General features: G+C 38.1%; 2 protein-coding genes across 2 annotated transcripts; both read left to right on the plus strand.

Moving 5' to 3' along the window:
* The first annotated feature begins 3,631 nt into the window (after positions 1-3,631).
* Positions 3,632-20,891, plus strand: LOC112574077 (succinyl-CoA:3-ketoacid coenzyme A transferase 1, mitochondrial-like). The gene is made up of 15 exons (XM_025254916.1): positions 3,632-3,762; positions 4,889-4,997; positions 5,409-5,542; positions 6,616-6,708; positions 8,662-8,811; positions 15,359-15,465; positions 15,944-16,112; positions 16,458-16,569; positions 16,788-16,882; positions 17,382-17,503; positions 18,257-18,332; positions 18,648-18,737; positions 19,167-19,247; positions 19,756-19,857; positions 20,243-20,891. The coding sequence occupies exons 1-15, from the start codon at positions 3,676-3,678 to the stop codon at positions 20,282-20,284; spliced, it is 1,569 nt and encodes a 522-aa protein (XP_025110701.1). The 5' UTR covers positions 3,632-3,675; the 3' UTR covers positions 20,285-20,891.
* LOC112574095 (syntaxin-like) lies at positions 9,443-14,395 on the plus strand. The gene has a single exon (XM_025254959.1). It carries the CDS (start codon positions 10,259-10,261, stop codon positions 11,156-11,158), a length of 900 nt encoding a protein of 299 aa, XP_025110744.1. The 5' UTR covers positions 9,443-10,258; the 3' UTR covers positions 11,159-14,395.
* Positions 20,892-21,393: the final 502 nt, after the last annotated feature.

Here is a 21,393-nt window from a genome sequence, read left to right on the forward strand (position 1 = left end):
CACTACTCATTACCTCCACTTTGATATCGTCAAATGAGAACAACGAGAATAACGATGACCATTGCCCCTGTATATCGACTTACGTGCCCCCTGTTACCCCTCTCCGGTGCCTTTCTTTCCTATCCCGCCCTCCTCCGAAACGATACACATATTTATTCTCTCTCCTGCTCCTGTAAATCCACCACCTGTTCTGGCTTACAGTCACCTCCGCGCCTGAAGTTGGGCTTCTTTGGGTATTAGCGTCCAGCCTTGCAGGCCGAAACTGTATGAAGAGGAGCTCTTCACCCGCAGCGCCCTGCGCGCCAACTTGCGGGTATGTCAACACCCGGTAAACACACCCGCTTAATGCGCCTGACTTTGACGCCGCAGGATGGATTCGAACCAAGCGCCACTCGGCCACGAACCTCGACGTGACCGCTGTCCTCCGCAACCCGCGGGTTACACCGCGGGAAGTTTCTCTAATAAAGTCCCAGCATCGGGTAGATGGTGGGGTGGTAAGACGGGTGGGATGGGGATGGAGTAGATTTGAGGCAACATGTCTGACCCCGAGGACCTGTGCGCGTGTCTGCTGTTCTGACGTATGTAGCAGCAGGTGTGATAACTTTAACTGACATATGTACGAGACCACACATACACGATATATTTTGAAATGTAAACAAAATTAAGCAACGGTATGGCCATAAGGTGTGAGAGAGAGAAAGAGAGAGAAGGACAATTTGACAATGGCGAGAGAGAGAGAAACAAAGAGAGGGGATGGAGGGTAGTAGAGTGAGGTTGAGAATTTAAGCGAGACCATCGAAGCAGGGTGCAGCCGTCACGATAAGGAGCACGGCCGGCATGGGGATCAAATCCTTCACACCTGCACAAAGCGAGGAGGTCGGAGAGCGCCGTAAAGCACCGGGCTAGCCGACCCGCCACAGCGTTAGCCGAGATAAGCGGAGCGTGCGGACCGCCGGCTACTTACGGCAAAAATGCCAAGAATTAATGCCACGAAATGCCAGGATGCCAGAAAGATCAAGTTATTACAGCCTCGTGCTGGTGAGGTGAAATGGCGGGATCTGCTGCTCCAATCAATTCGGCCGTAAAAGGAAAGCCGCTCTTAAACCCTGGCTGGAAAAGTTGGAAAAATCAGGAGGAGGTGGAGCCAAGGTCCCCTTTGGCCAAATTGCGAGTCTTTGACATGGAGTATCATTGATCGGGGATGATTAGGCCAAAATAAATGTCGTGTTTGCCTGATTGCGTTTTTTGATGTGTTATCAGTTTGATGGAAAAGGGATGGAGATTGATCGAATGACTCGATGGACCAATTGACCGACCAATCGATTGACCGATAGAAAGATTGATTGATTGATTGATTTTCTGCTTCATCGTAGTCATGAAGTGGATATGTACCTGATATATCCCCATTAGTTTAACGTCCACATTTCTTCTGGCATTAATTTTTTTTTTTTTGGCTGCATAAGTGTACATTCTTGCATACATTGTCCTGGTCGGGATAGAAATGAATATTCGTTTATGTTTAGTTAGTCCATGTGTTCGTTTTCTTCATTTTTTCGGAAGCTCGATCTAGCCATTAAAATCGTTTTGCACCGTAGTATACCTTTTTACCTCTTGTCACAGTGCGGATGAAACCACTCCAGTATTACGAGATTTTCTCGCCTCACCTACATTTCGAGACCTTTCCATGATTTTAGCACCACTGCTGCGTCGCCGAGCTTTTTCATCAACTATTCCAACAGGTGTGAGAGCCAGAGAACGCCCTGTGCGCGTGGAGTTCCGGATGCCCGCGCAACCACGTGGTGACGCCGCCCAGGTGTGCGCCATTATAGGTGAATTAGCCCTCATCGCTGGGAAACTGCTCTCGGCGATGAGACCCCTGGGTCTTAGTTGTCAAGACTGAGTCGGCTGCAGCGTTGCGGAGTAGGTTATTATTCTGTACTCGGAGCTTGTAAAGCTGTCAAACAAATCCACCTTTTTTGTGTCCTTTTTGGTCACGAAAAGGAGAGAATGTTTTGTAGGGGTAGCGTGTGTCACTGGGTGAGCCACGGAATGAACAAATTCCTCGAGTAAAACAGAATGTATGTGTGTGACGGACAGACGGACTGACGGACGGACCGACGAACGAAATGTTTATGAGAAAAATGACACAAAGTGATAGTTAAAGGTCTTACTGCCTAATCGCGCGCAAGTATATATTGTTCAGAAGGCAAATTTTACAGAAATGTATACAGACTCTCGTACACAGAAGTGTCGTCAACATTTATGCAGAGATGCATTCATATACGCTTACGCACAACTTTATAATAGAAGAAATGAAGGATGAAGACAGGAACAGATGAATACAACAAGAAGATTGGTACTTTAGGCAGGAGCTAAACTCGGCGACGTCGAAGGGTTTGTCAGTTGCATAGCAACCTCGAACACGTATGAATTTTAAAGTGTCAAAGAAGACAGTTTTTGTCTCGAAGCGAAATAGTTCCTCCAACCCTTCTACGTAATCTTTGCGTTGTTAGTAGTTTTGGCCTTTCACTGAATGAAGGAGGATTCGTGCGTATGAATGAATGGAATTGTACCTGCTGTGCCTTAATCAAGCTACTCACTGTCTGCGTTAATAGCGTAATAGCTTGGAAAAATCATTTTAAATGATATTTTTGAGAGTAAAAAGTGTGAACTTTGCAGTCGTTATGTTATTGTGAACTTTTGATCGCATATTTATTCACTGTGACAGTGTAGTGGAATGGTGAAACACTTGTACTATTCATGGCCCTTCCCTAACTTGACAGGTTGACAACACATGTTTGGCAACTGAGGCACGACAGAGGTAATTTATGAATGAAGTGGGTGATTACAAACTCCGATGGTACCAGCCGTTCAGCGACTCCCTCACTTTCCATCGATCAACTATTCCATATGAGATGTTAAGCATTGATTGACACAAGCATCTCTTCGTCCCTCGCCATAGATTTTTTTTTAATTGGTTGATTTAGTTGGAAAATACCTTGCGGCGATTTCGCACTATGAGGGAAGAGGGAGGGGGAGGAAACTGGAGTACCCGGAGAAAACCCCCGACGCCTAGCCCTGCGAATATGTGTCACATACAGAGAGTGTCCCGAGACGAGATCTGAACCCTGAGCCGCTCACTGAACGTGACAAGCTAGTGTTTTAACCATACACTACCGGGCGCCCCGTCCCTCGCCATAGAAGTTCTCAGCGCATCACATTTGTCAAAAAAAAAAAAAAAAAAGAAAAGAAAAGCATGTACACGAAAAAAAAAACCACCCCCAAAAAAGGGAAAGTGAAAACGCTGTGGTAATGAGTAGAAAGATAGAGTTGGGGAAATCCATCTCAGCAGCCACCCGATCTAATAAAGCAGTGTGTCGATGTTTGTCTCGCGCTGTGTTGAAACCTAAATTTTGCATCGTTCGTCGATTCCCGCGAAATTTCGTTTCAATTTTCATTATAGCTTGGTCGTAGACACATACGTGGATAAAATAATTTAGTTTTAACTGGTATTTGGATGTCCTCCACTGTCATTTTATTTTGCTGCTGAAATGCGATATCTAAAAGGCATGAGATTTATCAATGTAAGGTAAGGGAAGTAACAAACGCCTTTTGTGCCCTAATGACCTTGTCATTGCCCAATAGAGTTGTCTCTCTTGTGTACCACCAGCAGCTATGGCGTCATTCCTAGCACGAGCAGGTACTCTGCAAGTCTACAAGGTTTTAGGTACACCTTCCGTAACATGCTTGCCTCTCATTAAGGTATGAGCAGAAGTATCAAATATTGACTTTTATATTTCATGTGTTTATGCGTTATAGTATCTAAACTTATTGATATTTGCACGTTACATGGTGGATTCAACGCACTTCGTAAACATCAAGTACAGCGATTTGGGCTTTTTTTGCGGATTTTTTTTTTCAAAAGCAGCAAAGTCACATAAAGTTTTTGTCAAGGTACGCTTTAAATATTTCAGATGTCATTTACAGCAGGAAAAAATCTAATATTTCTTTGTGACACATTTATGGGTTTTGGGGTCCTATAATGAGGTTAACAGAACTTTTTCTTTAGTCAGAGCAGATATAGAGAGATCCGAAATAATTTCAGCTAAAGCAAAATTTTATTTTTGATTTTACCATATTGTTTATATAGTATTAATTACAAGTGCTTTAAAGATTTCTTACATCCCCTACTTTCCTTCCTTCTCGAGTATCAGTGCATGAAGGTGTGTCTATAGACCTTGAACTTTAACCGAACGAATTTTTTATTGGTTTTTAATTTTATTATTTGCACGACGTCTTATATCTCGTCTGATTTTAATCGTGTGACTTAGTCCGTGATGGATCATCGTTCTACATAAAGGCATTTTGATATTTGTTTTGTCAGTCCACAAATTAGGTCATTATGCCAGTGTAATGTAGCATAGATATTATCGTGGGTACAAAGTGCAATTAGCATGTAACAATCACCAGAATATTTTTTGCACCATGGCCACCCAGTAGTTTTGTCTTGTGATAAGACTTTACTACTACACTAAAGTTGTTAAGGAGAAAAAAAGGAAACTAGACTAAGTACACCTTTGGTGCCCTTGAGTTATGACAAAGCAAAGCATTTGAAGTACAAAAAATTTTTTTTTTATTTGAGTAGACACTTTTCTATATCCCAGAACACTTTTTATATATGAAATCAACCAAGTAAAGAAGTTGCTATTTGTATATTTTTTCTTATAAAGGTTAAAAGTAATTTTTTTTATTAGACTACAAAGAAATTAAACATCTGAATATGGATTTTCTCTTATCAGTCATTTTATATGTTTTCTATTATTTACATTGCGTAATAGCTTATGAGATGATGCTTTTGAGCTTAGGTCTAGTCTGTCAATTTTTACAGGGGTCAAGATGTAAGTTTTCAACAACAGCCAGTTGCGATGTAAAGTTCTGCAAAACAGCACAGGAAGCCATCAAGGATATACCAAATGGTGCAAAGCTTCTAGTGGGAGGTAAGAGAAAAGTCTGTCTGAAATGAACGTGAACACTTTCAACATTACATACTTGAAATACTAGAAGATCAAGGCCACTTAAAAAGAGGAGACAACTCTTTTGGGTTCATTTCCATACCTTTGTGAAATGACCTTTGGTAAAATAAATAATACAATGTTGGTCATAGACTGCACTTCTCACCCAGTTCATCTGCATAGCTGCTTTGTTGTGAAACAGACTCAGCAAAGGGACTCAAGCACAAACAGGCCCACAGCATCAGCAATGCAAAACTTTAATGACATTATTCAGTTGTCCAATTATACATTTTGTCACAGTCTCAAAACTTCAGTGTGTCTCACACAAAGAAGTTGTACTGAGGAACTGGATCATGTCATTGTCATGCTATCCATATGTTGTATGGTTTCTTTCAGGATTTGGTCTCTGTGGCATACCTGAAAATCTTATTGGCGCTCTTCTAGAAACCAAAGTGAAAGACCTGACTGTAGTCAGCAACAATGCTGGTGTGGATGATTTTGGCCTGGGTATGCTTCTCAAACAGCGACAGGTAACATCTGCAGATTTTGCAAGATGATAAGTTAATTATATTTATTATGCTATAATTATCAATATTTGATCATGTTTCATGGCAACTGTCATCTTAAAAGATAACAGGCTTAGCATATTCTTGGGAAAACTGCTATCGTCACTGGATAGCAAAAGCTTTAGGGCAAACACTACAATCTCATTTCATCTGAGGCTTTTGGTGACCGGTGGAGTAGTTTGTATGCTTTGTTGAGCATGTGCTTGATGTCTTTGATATCTAATACTGCTTCAGTTTATATTGGGTTGCCATAAAAATCTATTCTAATTTTTCTGTTAAAAAAATTCAAGGGTAGTAATTTTATATGTAGCTATTTGTGTTTTCAGTTATGCAAAGATTATTAAGTTTCACACTATTTTGCCTCTTCCACACATTCTAAAACCTACACCTCATTTCTGAAAAATGTCTCCATCTTCTCACTGAAACTGTGCTCAGCATGGTCTTTTATGTCAGTATGAATGTTCTTGAAAGACAGATATGTTTATGTCATAGTCCAGTTTTATAATTACAAAGTATGACCTTTATCGTTAAATATTACAATCTCTGTGTGAGCTGGGAAGGGGGGGGGGGGAATTGGTGTTTTACGCCGTGTCAGCAGCTAAGGCTATATCACGGCAAGCAGCCAGCCCTGTAAACAGATGCCACGTGCAGAGAAAGAACAACGTGCCCGAGACGAGAAATGAACTCAGGGCAGCCAACCTTCACTGTATTGGTGACAGGCGCTAACAGCGCTAACCGTTGCGCCACCGGACCGCTCATTGTGTGAGCTGGGAAAGAAGGGAGGGAGGAGAATCAGGCGAAAGAGGATAGTGGGGAGATCACTGATTATATACATCACCAGTTTATCAATGAATTTTACCCCTAGTGACATCTCAGCTTTCTGTTTACTTTTCTTTACATGCTGTGGGTGAAAACTGTTTTGGTTTTTTTACATCAGCATCATTTTCACTAGCATAATGGAAATACTAATTTTACTCAAATCTTTTAAACTGTTGCATAATTAAATAAATAATAAAATGTTGACTGTTCTTTTGCAGATCAAACGCATGATTTCCTCTTATGTAGGTGAGAATGCAGAGTTTGAGCGTCAGTACCTGTCAGGCGAGCTTGAAGTTGAGCTTACACCTCAGGTAAGAAACAGCTGTCATCATTGCATCACACATTACATTACAGAAGCAGTGGTGCTCATTGTGATGCAAAGAATTTATGTGTTGAAGACACAGAGAAGAAAATATTGACTGAATTATCAATTACTAATCTCTGTTATAAAGTCATTTAAGTGAAATGACAGGCTTAGTGGTAGGTGTATTTTTGTGATGAATGAAGTCAAGGTTCACTCATGTTCAAGGTTCAAGGTTGCTAATGTATTCATTGAATGGTGGGCAACTTATTGAACAAATATGATAGGTATATATTGAGGTAATAATAGAATATAATAATATCAGTAATATTATATTATTAATAATAATTGAAAACAAAAACCATATAAAGCTATAAAGATCTTCATGTTAAGGAGAAGTTAAGTCTAGCTACATAAGTTGTTTTCATTGCGACTAGAGATTGTGGAAAAATGAAATAGCAAGATTGTATCAGGTGGTTGGTTTAAGATGAAAATAAACTGGACCAGTATATCCAGAAATGGCTAGGAAAACCAGATTCTTTGACATTCTGGGGACAAAGCTTGTCAGACTTTGACCTTTTCTTTGGTGATGAAGAGGGCTGTTATTTCTAAGTTCTTTTTGGTACCCTAGACCTTCACTTTCAATGTGGCTCCCAGTTATGTCTGCATCTGTCTGTGTAGTAGGACCTTTTCATCAGCCCTCTACCTGAAAATACAACCTCCTTTAGATTATCTCCCTTCAGTAAACTAAATTTGGACACAATAACCACTTTCCAGCAAGCAAATATAGACAGAATGAGATCCCTAAAAATAACTGACTTTGTGATGGTCAACACATAATAAGAATTTCATTATGTGTTTATCTGTGAAAAATTTGCTGATGAATGTAAAGATTTTTTTTTTACCACCTTTATACACTTTCCTAATTCCAAAAAGTTACATAGTTACAACAATTAAAAAATTATAAGATCCTTTCTTAATTAGCTAGATTTCTTTAGATTATCATTTAAAGCAGAGGTGGGCAAACTACAGCCCGTGGGCATGTGGATGTCTTTGGACCTCCAAAATGTGAAGTGCACTTGTTGTCATATTTTTATTTAACATAGGTTAATTTGATTGAAATTTAATTTATGAAGTACGATAAAAATCAGCAGTCCGTAACATTATAACACAGACAAAGTACAAAGATAACAAATAACACATCTGACATGTCTGATATAGTCATTAGAGAGTATCAGGATCGGCTTCCTTCAAAATAAAGGCTAGTTTTAAAGTTTTATTGCAAGTGAATTCAAAGATCTTCACTTTACACAATAAATTGGGTAAGCAAACGCCATTATGCGCTCATTTGTTCTCAATTCCATAATCACTAGGTTTGTTGTGTAGTCACCTGGCATGGGTTTGTTTTTGTTATTTTACTGGCCTGCCTCATAGCTTGGAATTTTAAGACCAGCCTGCAAAAAGAAACTCTGCCCACCCCTGAATTAGAGAAACCAACTTTTGTATATTTATATATGTGCATATGTATATATATTTGTCTGTATGTACATTGTATATATAAAATATTTATATTTATGTATTTGTATACAAATATGTATATCTATATGTACATTGGGTGTGTGAGTGGTGGCAGAGATATGTAGTTAAGTAGAATCAAAATTCCCTTGTGTATATTTAGATATTTGACATTAAGAATTTACATTGTATTTTATTAGAATAATTGATGCATGAATATTTCAGTGACGGTGGAAGAATCAGAATTCATCTAGGCTTATCCCTCTACACTTGTGACATCACAGTTTCGATCTCTTTCTGTGCTTATGGTGATGTTTATAGACTTGTATGTTGAGAATGGAGGAAATTTAGATTTTGAAAACTAGTATCTTTTAGTGAGTTCTAGCCATTGATTTCAAACAAATGTTTGCACTTGCATAAACCTTTAGAGAATGAATGCCTGCTGCAGGGAACCTTAGCTGAACGTATCAGAGCAGGTGGGGCTGGAATTCCGGCTTTCTTCACACCTACAGGCTATGGAACCCTCATACACGAAGGGGGAGCACCAGTGAAGTACAGTGCTGATGGCAATGTTGAAATTGGCAGCAAAGCAAGAGAGGTAAGGCAGCATGTGTCTGTGTTCTGTTAGCTTGATATGCTGTCTTGCGACTGTTAGATCACTGAACTTTTGAGGTGATTTTCAAGTTTGGTTGACACCATTCTCTGTGCCTAATGCATGTAACAGATAATATTTAGTGTCTTGTTATGGTAGTGTCTGAGGAGTGTTTTTATGTTATTGAAGTATTACTTGAAGACTTACATACTTTTTGTCCTTGACTTTTACTCTGATTTATCTATATATAACCTGATCCACTATACCTATGTACATAACTTTAGTTTATGGGAAGTTAAACCATTTCTCCATTCATGATCTTGAACCGTTTCTGTCAGCCTGTTGTGAGAACTGTCTGACTGAGATGGCCTTGATGCGAGTGGTGAATGACTTACTATTAGCTTGTGATATGGATCACATCTCCTTACTGTAAGTGCTGGATGTGTCCGCTGTGTTTGATACACTTGACCATGATGCCCTTCTCCAATGCCTTCATGTTACTTTTGATTTATCAGGCACTGTTTTGAAATGGTTCCAGTTCTACCTGACTGATCATACTCAGTCTGTGGTAGTTGTAGGCACCACTTCTTTGCCGGCACTTTTGAAGTACATGGGCCCTCAGGGTTCTATTCTTGGGCCTCTTTTATTCACTTTATACATAGAACCACTTGGTTCCACCATCCACTACTTGGGCCTGCAGTATCACATGTATGATGATAAGATATGCATCAACATGAGGAAAGTTTAGGTTGCCGGCTCTTTCAGTTGTTGCTGAATCGAGTACTTTACCTGGAAGGACAACTGAAAAAGCCTTGTGAATAATTCGGGGAAATAGAGATGGGTTGAGTAACGATTTAAATTTAGTCCACTTTTGGGTTTTAACTTTAGTCACAGTTTATTTAACTTCACTGTAGAAACTAGATTTCTTCCGTTTAGTTGGTAGATTGACTCGGAAGCATGAACAAATTTAGATTCTTGTTGAATGACCAACACAAATCGCGTGGACTGGGATGTTTCTTGCTTTATTTACAAGCGAAAGCTAGTTATTCACCGCGTCGACACACCTGTTGTCGCAACAAGTATGAGTCATCGCGGGTCACGGGTCATTCTAAATTTAGAATATGGACCTGCTACATTGTAAACTTAGGGAAGGCAGCATATTGGATGTTGTTTATCGTCATATTGTTGTGGCATAATGAGTCATAGTAAACTGGAAAATCGATATCATCCTCCCTGTTGATCATATTTTGATGCCATCAAATTTCGTGGAATAGTACATTGCGCTGACCTGTGGTTTTCCGTGTTCGCCATTTTGCTCCAGGAAGATGGCGTCTCGTAAAAAGCGTGCGTGTGTGTGCAGTCGCATTTATTATTGAAGTTTAGCCTGACCACGTCATTGCAGTAAATAGAATCACGCATCACCTTTGGATTATCGATTGAAAAACCGACAGCCATGCCTGTTCGCGACAGACTAGAGGAGTTGCAGTCGCGACGCGAGCTGCTGAAGACCGACAAGAAAGAGAAAATGCCGGGGAAAAAGGACGAGAATGGGGGACTCAACGCTTTCCTGGGCAAGTCGAGCATCGTCGATGCCGACTTAAATGACTTTCGAGCAAAAGTTACTGAAGTGAAAAAGATTCAGCAGGACCTTACGAGCTCGCCATTCTGCGAAAAATCGGTGCTTGTTCGATATGAGAGTCTGGTGCAAGATACCACAAACTACGGTGTGAAAATTCGCCAGGATATTCGAAAATTAGAAGAAGATGCCGACAAGTACACGAAGGCGCACAGCAACGATGAAGGATACAAACGAGTGGTCAAACAGCAGTTGAATGGTTTGACCACACAGCTTGCTATAGCTACAAATGAATTCTTCAAGTGTCAATCTGACTACGCTGACAGAATGAAGAATCGTTTAAAAAGACAACTTCAAGCGAAAGGTGAAAGTGAGATAACGGAGGAGCGGATGAATGAAATTCTAGGGCAGGATTCGTACTCTGTTTTCACACAGAACTTCATCTCAGAAGTTCAGGACGCAGAACAGACGCTTCGTGAACTGGAGGAGCGACACAAAGACATTTTGGCGCTTGAAAAGAGTGTTACTGAGGTGAACACGCTTTTCAAGGACCTCAACTTGTTGGTATCACAGCAAGGTGAGACTCTGGATAACATAGAACGGAACATAGTTGATGTGGAAGTTACTGTTCAGGAGGGTGTCAAGCAGCTTGACAAAGCTAAAGAAAGCCAAAGAAAGGCTCGTAGAAAGAAGTGTTGCATTTTTGGCATTCTTGCAGTTGTTGTGGCAATTGTGGTGGTGATAATTGTTGTTGTGGTGGTACAAAATAACAAGTAAACTAATTTACATGGCATATTTCTGAGACATTGCATGAAGTGGGTGTGTGACCAGCACAAATTTTCTATGGCATTGAGTAATATTCCACTTATTGTTGATGTTTTGGTTGAATTATACACTACTGTGATTCTATTTGAAAGTAATATCATTCCACTGGATTTTCAGCTATCATCACTTTGTGGAAACTGGAAAGAAAGTTGTGAAAAAAAGTCTATTTACAAATGAAAAAGTGAACTTTTGCATGCCTGTTGCTGAGTACTTCTGTGCTGTTTTTTTTATTATTTTGTTAAATACAATCTCTGACGAACAAGTTATGTTCCTGAGTTCATCATAAAGTCGATACATCTTCATCATCAATCATATATTTTACCTTTTGGTCACATAAAATATTTTAAAAGCACTTTCAAATCCTATAATTTATTTAAAACTTCTTAATAATACCTAACACATCTTTAAATACACTAGTAGTCATGTAACAAACAAGTTGCCATGTTACTTTAAACCATTTGAGTGTTGTATAATATTACATTTCCTAGTTTTCACTAATTGTAGAAAATAGTTAAATAAACTTCAGATCCAGCTGTTTCTAGTAGCAGACACTCGGATCTTACTGTAACTGGTCTTTGTTCTTCAGTTGGTTTCGGTTGACTATGAGGAACCAAGTTTTTTTTCAAATCAGCAGCACAGCTGCAAAAATTGGGATGTATCATGCAACACATTAACCACTTGTGCTGACAACTTATACTAACATGTTACAGGCTTTCTAATCTAATGTGCCATTGCAGCCTCTTTATTATATTCTATGGCACAAGGAATTGGCCATTCTGTAGTCAAGATGCACTGTTAGAAGTGTTTTCATTGGTCACATTAGTGATGGTCACAGCAGTGCAGTGGTCATTTTTAACACTTGTCTAGTGCAGACATGAGACACTGATGTAGCTTATAATTTTGTCAGTTTCAAAAAACAAAATTGTGTTAGCACAAGCTGAAGGAAGCAATTGTACACAGTAATGTTAATGACTGAACAAGTAGTATTTTTAAAGTCTAATAAAATATAATTATTAAGTACACATGGAATATTGTCAGTGTATCTTTAGAGATTTTCTTAGTGCTTATGTCAACATGCATCAAAGCCATTTTTACCTGTTGGTCACATGTTATTGGTAATTGCTGTCTTGCTTTACCTTTCACCTGTAAGTTTGTATTAAATTGTACTTTTTTTGTGTAAAACTTAAAATTTTCATGATTGGGTATTATGTATGTTCTGGAATTTTACATGCTTAGGGAAAGTTCTGAACACTAGATAGAAGATTGCTGTAAAATGTTATGAGCTTGCTTAATTGGCGAAACACTATACAAGCTTTACAAAACGTGTCTAGTCGTGGTGGTTCCATGTTATTTAGAGTTCTAGCAGAAGGGTATTAAAAAGCCAAGCACAGCCAAGAAATTGTTCAACTTCCTATAAATCCTGTTAATATTTTATGCATGGCATTTTATTTTTGATAGAGAGTTGCAATGTTATAGTGTTTGTAATTATAATGAATTCTTTTCCTGTGATGTGAAGGCATAAATACATAGAATTATAAAAATCGTTCTGACTGACAGGCCTGAACATTTGTAGATCAACACCAGTTGTTGAGGAAGTCCTCCTTTCAGCAACTTCATAGGCTGAGATTCTTAGGTTTCCTACTTCGGTTATACTTCCTCCTGAAATGTGGTTAGATCATTTCAAAAGTCTTTCCTGTCAAACATGAAATTTTGAACCAATACTGTTGTGACTGTTAGCTCTCCTAAAACATTAGAAATTTTTTGTGAAAGTGATGTAATAAGGTATTCAAGGGTTAAAAATCTTAGAGGATGCCAACAGTAAAAAAAAATTGATACCTGTTGAAAGCATTTTGAAACATTTTACTTTACATTGCTGAGAAAGTCTTGAAATAGTAAGAGGACAAAGAAAGTTTTGCCAGAATGACTAAGCACCTTTCTTAATCCTTCAATGCTTGTCAATTACAACAAAACTAAACAGCTGTCTGGTCTGTGATTTATATTTCCACAGGTAGTGGCAATTACATATCACATATTATTATTCATCCGAGGTTTATTGGGTGGAATGTATCCCCTGCCAACTATTTACAGCTGTTTGTCACTTTTTGGGTTCACTGTTAAATTCAAGAAAAATAGATTTGGCTATCTTGGTATTTCATTTAAATTGTATGCAACTCTTTAACTCTAGTGCTTAGCTAGCATGCCAATAAAGGCTTTGCTGAATGGGAGGACTTACTACTTGGAAAGCAGTTAACAGCATGATAGCATGCTGCTGTACAACAGCACTGCATCATCTGTGACAAGAAGAACAGATGCTGCTGGCTACATTTGTTTTAATCTGAGGTCATTGTCTGAAACATGATGCACTTGCTTACAGTGCCCCTTCCCCACTGAGTTCTCATTATGATTGTTTTAATAATGATCACTTTAACTTTCACTGTTGCTAATTTAGAAAGACTGTTCTCAGTGAACCTAGTCTGGTTTTGTGCAAATATTTGTCATTTTTGTGTGAAAGGTTTTGATGACCAGATTGCCAGAGTATGTTTTTGACTGTGCTTCATAAACTTACTGTGATTTCCATTACGTAAACAAGAATTTAATTAGCATCTTTGTGAATAGGACTCCCTGTGCCTTTCTGATTGCCAAGATTAACTGAATGTGGTGATGGTGGTAGCGATGACGATGCAGTGTGGCTCATGCCTTTTATTATTGGACAGCAACCAAATACCATGAAAAATGGTAAAGATTGCCAATGGCTTGAATTTGGAACAGGTCCGTCCATCTTGTTGGCCTCAACCACTCTGCCTAATAATAAGCACGAACTCGGTGCACTAAGTGTTTTGCGATCATTTAAATTCTCCATTCCATTACATTATTAAAAGATCTGTTATTTTTTTAAATTTGAAAGTGTTATTGAATTGAAGTTTCTCTATATCTGTTACTGCCCCTTTATGCAAGGGAAAATATAGAAAGGCTTGTTTATCCAGTGGCGTAGGAACCAGGGAGGGAGCCATCTCTACCCCCCTGCCCCCTTTAGTGTTGCTTTGTCTTTCATTGTCAGCATAGTTTGTCGCCCACAAATCATAGCATCATCCTACGCCACTGTTATCTGTGCTATATACATTGCCACTGTTTCATTCCATTGAATATTTTTCATCATTTTGAAGGAATAAAAATGTTTTATAAGTTCATTGCCTTGGAGTGTTGTCTAATCTTTTGCATTTCATTCAGAAGTTTGATAGTGTTTGGAATACTAAGACTACTTTCTGCTGTTGGTGCTGTCTCCTGTCTGCAACATTAAAGTGATGTATGTGATATGTGCTCATATTATTGCTTGTAGCTTATGAGAAGTCTTATCAACAGCAACACTTTATTGCTAGTGGTTTGAATTGGGTTGATTAACTACAGAGAGAAGTGACCTGCTCTTGGCAGTATAAGAAAGGATAAGGGGAACTGCACACGCTTAGACATGCTCTTTGTATAAAAGAAGGTGAGCGAAATATGCAACACGCGAATTATGTGTGTGTGTCAGTAACCAAGCATGAAAGAGAAATCTTTGCTGACAAATTTATGAAATACTCAACAAGAAGTTAACGTTTTAAATCAGCATGCACTATCAAAGTTTCTAAGTAGGACAGGCAGATATTTCACTTTATTTTTGTCGAGAGTCTTTAAAACAAAACTAAGCCTTTGTTTAGGTATATGCAGCAGTAAGAGAAAGGGTAAGTGCAGTGACTTTACAGGTTGTCTTTTGACCTCTGTCTTTAATTTGCTGCAAGATGACTTTCAGATTTGTGCAGTAGACAAAGTAATTGACCTTGCACATTTTTTTTTTCTTTTGTATTGCCACAATTTTGCAGTGGCAACCCACATGTACATTTTTACAGTGTTGATAATTAGCCATCAAAGTTAATGACAACTTTTCTTCATCAGCTACAAGAGTGAATTTACATTAATGGATTAGAGGTGTCTGGAAATTGTAAATTTGACAGTGACCAGCTTTTACAATAACACTTAGGAAGTTCCTCAGTGTTTGGAAAGCAGCAATGGATTAGTGCTTATTATCTCTGAATGTTTTGTATTATGCTACTTTTTAGGCATCAGTGAATTTGCGCTTATTATCTCTAGGTGTGTTCTGTTACGCTGCTTTTGCAGAGCCGAAAATTTGAAGGCATGGACTTTATCATGGAGGAAGCAATCACAGGGGACTTTGCACTTGTCAAGGCATGGAAGGCAGACAAAGTGGGCAACCTCACTTTTCGGTGGGTATCAGATTCTAATGGTTTGACTAATGCCATGGTATTTGTGGGTAGTTCATGTGGCAACAACTGTCAGTACATGATCTTGCAATAATTGGGAAAAAAGGTAATGAGATTTTCTGTTTGCTTAGTTTTTCGGGCCATGTTTAAAGTTTTTGTCAGGCGTACAGCTGAACAAGTAATAATGTTAACATTCTGTGATATATATGGCAGGAACAATATTTTCCTTATAACTTTTGTGGGATAGTTCAGGGTTTTAAAAATTTATTGTGCAGGAATTGCCCCATGTAAAAATTTATTTCTTCTCAAGACATTGATTTTGGTACAAGGACTTATTTTGAGCTGTTTTCAGAGGGCAGTCTTTAAAAGTAGATGGTGATCTTTAACTGGTACTGCAGAATTGTAAATCATATCCTGTCTATCCTACCTCAGTGCTTTGTAATAAAATGTAACTAGACAGCTAGTGATCTGAATAAAACAGAAAGACTGCTCGGAACTTCAATCCACCAATGTGCAAGGCAGCAGCGATCACAATAGCTGAAGTGGAAGAAATTGTGGAAGTTGGTGAGATCCCTCCTGAAGATGTTCATGTCCCGCATATCTACGTGCAACGTGTTATCAGAGGGCCAAAATATGAGAAGAGGATCGAGGCAAGCTATTACATTTTTGTTTTATGTTTCAGTGTGTGTGTGTGTTTATGCATAAGCAGATACAGAAATAAAATAATGGGTTAGGGTTAGATGTGGCAACTGTTAAATTGGCAGTTGTTGAGTCATCGTGACATTTTTCCCTGTATCACACACCACTTCCCTGTTTTTAATGTTTGAGCGAAATATGATTTCTCAGTGATTGTGAGATGCTAGTGATTGTATGTGACAGCATGAGCTGAAAAAGTAGTATTACCCTTAACTTTTTATACAATAAGGATTTTTTGGTCTTTTTTTTTGCATGCAGTCAAAAGAGGAGTAACCTTGATTATTAACATTTTTTTCCAGCGGTTGCGAGTTACAAAGGAAAAATCTTGTGATGATTCTGTGGATCCTGGAGCTCAAATAAGAGAGCGGATTATCAAACGAGCAGCCGTGGAGTTTAAAAACGGCATGTATGGTATCCTTCGCTGTCAGCAAAGAAATACTGTCTGCCTTTACTTGTCTTTCTTGCACTTCAGAAATGTGTAAGACTTTAGGCTCTTTCTCTCATGGACACAGATGCACATTCACACAGTTTTCATCGCCATGCAGATCTTGTTTTCACAGTAGAAGCATGTTCCTGTTATCTGTGCTTGCATTTTTTGAAAGTGAAATACACATGACCTTGACTGTCAGTCAATCTGGGCATTGGCATGCCTATGCTGGCCAGCAATTACATCAGGCCATGCATCACAGTTCACTTGCAAAGTGAAAATGGAATTCTGGGACTGGTAAGCAAAAATGTTTGTCTCAAATAAAGGTAGTTTTATCAGAGGGGGTAGATAAAGAGAGGCTGCACTCTGGTAGCATCACGTTTCGAATGGACACAACTGCGTCACTACTTTTCTTAACGAGTATGGACAGAGAAGGAGTGCAGCCTCTATATCTACCCTCTCCAGTTTTATTTCTTTTTAGATCCAAAAAGTACACATTTTAGACAAATAAGCAGTTGTTTGGTAGAGTGCTACACAGTGTTACCGATTGAGTCAGTACACATTTTACACCAAGTGATTGCTTTCATCAAAGTCTTTATGAGCCAAAATACTTAGATAAAATATTGTAAAGTATTGTCTTGAGCAAAGGCTTTATAAACCAGATACCATAAACATTTTACTCCAAGTGACAATGCTTTAAGGCACAGGTGTGCAGCATATGAGTACTGAGCATTAGATTTAACTGAAAGTAAAAAAATAACCCATTTGTTATTCACACATATGCCTGGAACTTCAGGGTCCGTTTCCTACGCCAAAAGAAGTTGATCCTGATCTGATAAACGCTGGAAAGGAAACTGTTACTGCCATGCCAGGGAGCTCGTATTTCTCAAGTGATGAGTCTTTTGCAATGATCAGAGGGTGAGTGGGTGCCTTCATTCTGAGCTAACTTCATTTAAAATGTTTGGTTTTTGAATAATCATCTGCTTTGATACATACATTTCTTTCCCCGTGTCGATGTTCACCATGTTTTATTGCAAGACAAATCATGTTATAGTGCTTTATCTCCCTTTTTGCATTTACCTGACATTTGATTGAGAATACCTGCAGCTTATAAATTGCTCAATGTTAATTTATTTTAATGTGAAATAGTCTAAGCATTTTTCTGCCCTCAAAAATAGCCTCTTTTTGTGTGTGTGTTTTTTTTTTCAACTTAAAGCAGCTTGCACGAACAGTTAGTTCTCAGAATGCTTACACATGGGCTGAGTAGTTTGTGGGTTGATTGGTCCATGAACTGACTTCTCCATAGACTGATGCTCTTTAGACTGGCTGTTTTGAAGGCTGGTCTCTTTGTTTACTTGCTTCTCCATTAACTGCTTTGTGAACTGGCTGCTCCCTGTGTGTCGGGACCATTCACTGTGTCACAGCTTGAGAAATAAATCTGGGAGAAATGCCTTTTAATGATTTCTTGTTATAGTGATGTTTCCACTATTGACTGTTCAGAAATATGATGTATGGAGCAATCTGATAGCTTGATCACAATAGACAAGCTGCTGATGCTTGATGTGCATTCACTTGTTTTACAGGGCTAGTGTTTTTTTAATGGCTTGCATGTACATATATGTGTTGTCATTTCCATGGTAACCTTCACTGTTACTGTTTTGCATGTTGCAGAGGCCATATTAATTTGACCCTCTTAGGTGCAATGCAGGTTTCACAATATGGTGATTTGGCCAACTGGATGATACCAGTGAGTATTCATGCACCTTCTGCATATATGGTGGCTTGACTTTACTTGCAGAAGACACAAGTAGCATATCAGACAATGCAGAAAAAATTGCATGTGCATTGTTTGATAATAAAATATATGTAGTGAACTACACGCAGTGTGCCAGTGGGAAAAAAATATCAGAATGTTCTTTGATGCTGTTATTACTCATATTAAAAACACAGGTATGGTTTCAGCAAATGTTTTGTTGGTAATTAGTGTTTCTTGGGGAAGAGAGGACTTAAGTTTGATCATCACAAAGTTGTAAATACTAAAGCACAGATTATTGCTTTGTAGGGAAAAATGGTGAAAGGAATGGGCGGTGCCATGGATCTTGTCTCCAGCTGCTCGACCAAGGTCATTGTGACCATGGAACACACAGCCAAGGTGAGTTTGTGCAACTTTTCCTTGATTCAGGTTTTTTAAAATCAGGTTTTGTGTTGATGCAAAGATTTAGCTAAATGCTATCATATTATTTCTTTCAACTTCTTAAGAGACCATTGTACTGTTTATAAAGAATTCAGATTTGAATATCATGTATTAGAGAAGAACGTTTTCGAATAGATTATTTTTTTCCTTTATCACACTACATGTACCAGTAGAAGTGTTGATGGCTGGAATGTAGAAACAGAGATCAAAAGATCGTTGATAGACATTGCATAAAAATACTTAGAATATCACAAGAAACATTGTTACAATATTTTTTGTATTGTGTGCTGTGTATTATCAGTAAACTGTAATCATTACATTAATGAAGCTTAGACGATGGGACAAAATATGTGCACTTCTCACAGCATCTTTAATCTCCTTTTGCAGGGAGGCAAGCATAAGATCCTTTCAGAGTGTGATCTGCCCCTGACAGGCAAGAATTGCGTGAACATGATCATTACTGAGAAGGTAAAGTTTAGCTTTACAGCTCAAAAAAGTTGTGTCTTTTGTTTCAACACAACGAGAACACTTGCAAATTCTTCAAGTTGTGTTTTAGAAGTTAGGTATTATAATAAAAGGCATGACACTGTCATAGTGTTTTATCATTATTTCAGAAGTGTGTGTCTCAAGTAGTTTCAACTTGTGTTTTCACTTAAACTTTCCTACAGGACCATTGACTATTTATACAAAGATTGCAGATTTTTTTGGAAATAGTGTAGTATCATTTGCAGAATAGATATATATATATTTCTCTTTTTTGATCAGTTTGAAATGATTATGTCAAGAATTAAATACTACATGTGTTAATCATACAGTTTCACATGACTAAAGGCAGAGTGCACAATGATGAGTCGGTTCTGCATGTGGTAGATCGTTGTTTGTTGTGTTGTTTTTTGTTGGTTTTTTTTTGCCGGGGTGGTGGGGAGGAAGTTGATTAAAATGACAGATTCTTCATGATTTTGTCCTCTTCACACAGGCTGTGTTTAACGTTGACAAGGAAGAAGGTCTGACCTTGACTGAGGTTGCAGAAGGTGTGGAGTTGGAGGATGTTGTTGAGGCTACTGGGTGTGAGTTTAAGGTAAGGACAATGCATCATGTTTTTATGTGGAAAGATTTACTCATTTTAAACATTTTTGCTTAAGTTTTGTTTAAAACTCTAATCATACCTTATTGTAGATGTTTTATTTATTCCGTTCAATATTTCTTATATATTGAAGTTAAATATTTCTTAAATGTAAATTATGTATTACATGTTGAACATCATTAATGTCACAGTGAATTTGAAATATTTTGATATATAATCAGGGCTTCGCTTATGCGTACCAGGAGGACCCCTTCAATTTTCGTTGGGTCAAATTCAAATGATTAACGGGTACCCCAATAGAATTTAGCCTTAGCTGTTTAATTATGTACCAGTCATGTGTCGGTATCACCATAATATGCCAAGTACTTTATTTTAACAGATTTCACCGGATCTGAAACCCATGCAGCAAGTCGATATGTAAAGGGGAAAATGCTGTTGGCTGAATTGTGACGTATGTGTTCCAAAGACAAAGTTTTTTATCCAAGATATTTTTATCATGTGCAGCTGATTTATGAGCTTGAATGATTTCATAAAATTATCACTCATTTCAGAGGTAATTGTGATGTATGTGATATGTGTGAACATGTATTAAACATTAAGTGTGCCTTTAGATCGCAAAGTAATTATTGATAAAGTGTGATGATGTTAAATGCATGATACTTTAAGGGTTGTGAACATTGTTCAAGAGGTAGTCTAGACTGATTGGATCAATTTATAAAGGCTGAGTAAAAATAAGTGAATCATGAGGCGAGTTATCGAAGCTCCTAAATGGGCCATTTACCTGAATGTAATCCTTCTTCACAGTATGTTGTTTGCTTTCATACAAAATCTGAATCGGGATGAAAGTAGATGTAGTTGTTGGACCCTTGCAAATAAAATTATATGTAACTGTAAAGTGCTTGTGATGTACCAGACCTGGCTTTGGCAGAAGTCGGCTATCTGTCATGACACATATTTCTGCTTGTGATAAAATGAAATAAATTTCTTTGTGTAATGTAAATAAATAAAAACAATATGTTAAAGCCACACTCACTTGTTAGTCTTACCTGTGTTTGCATGTGGCAGTAACTTTTATCAATTGATTAGCACTTTTTTTTAATTTTCACCTGTGGTGCAGCAAAGCAGTGGAGCACTCTTCCATTTTATATTTCACTTGCCAACCATTGAGTTTTAAACGTGCTTTAAAAACACATCTTTTCCATGAGCACTACTCTTAAACAGAGTCCATCACAAATCTGTTCTCTCTCTCCCTCTTTGATCTCTTGATTAGTCTGTTCTGCTGATATCTCTTTGTTGTTTATGTAAATCTGTCTTTAAGTTTTTTTAAAAATATTTCATCTCAATATTGCCCATTTTTGTTTCTTCCTGTGCTGTGTATTAACCTAGTTTTTGTAGTAAGTGCTCCCATATAAGCATGTTTCAGTGCTGTATAAGTTGCACATTTATTATTATGTTAGCTGAAGAGATTTTTTCTACACTTTCTTCTTCTCATCCCTCAACTGGTAAAGGAGATACTGGTTTCGGACAGAC

This window comes from Pomacea canaliculata, linkage group LG10 (assembly GCF_003073045.1).
Source record: "Pomacea canaliculata isolate SZHN2017 linkage group LG10, ASM307304v1, whole genome shotgun sequence".
Lineage (NCBI taxonomy): Eukaryota > Metazoa > Mollusca > Gastropoda > Architaenioglossa > Ampullariidae > Pomacea > Pomacea canaliculata.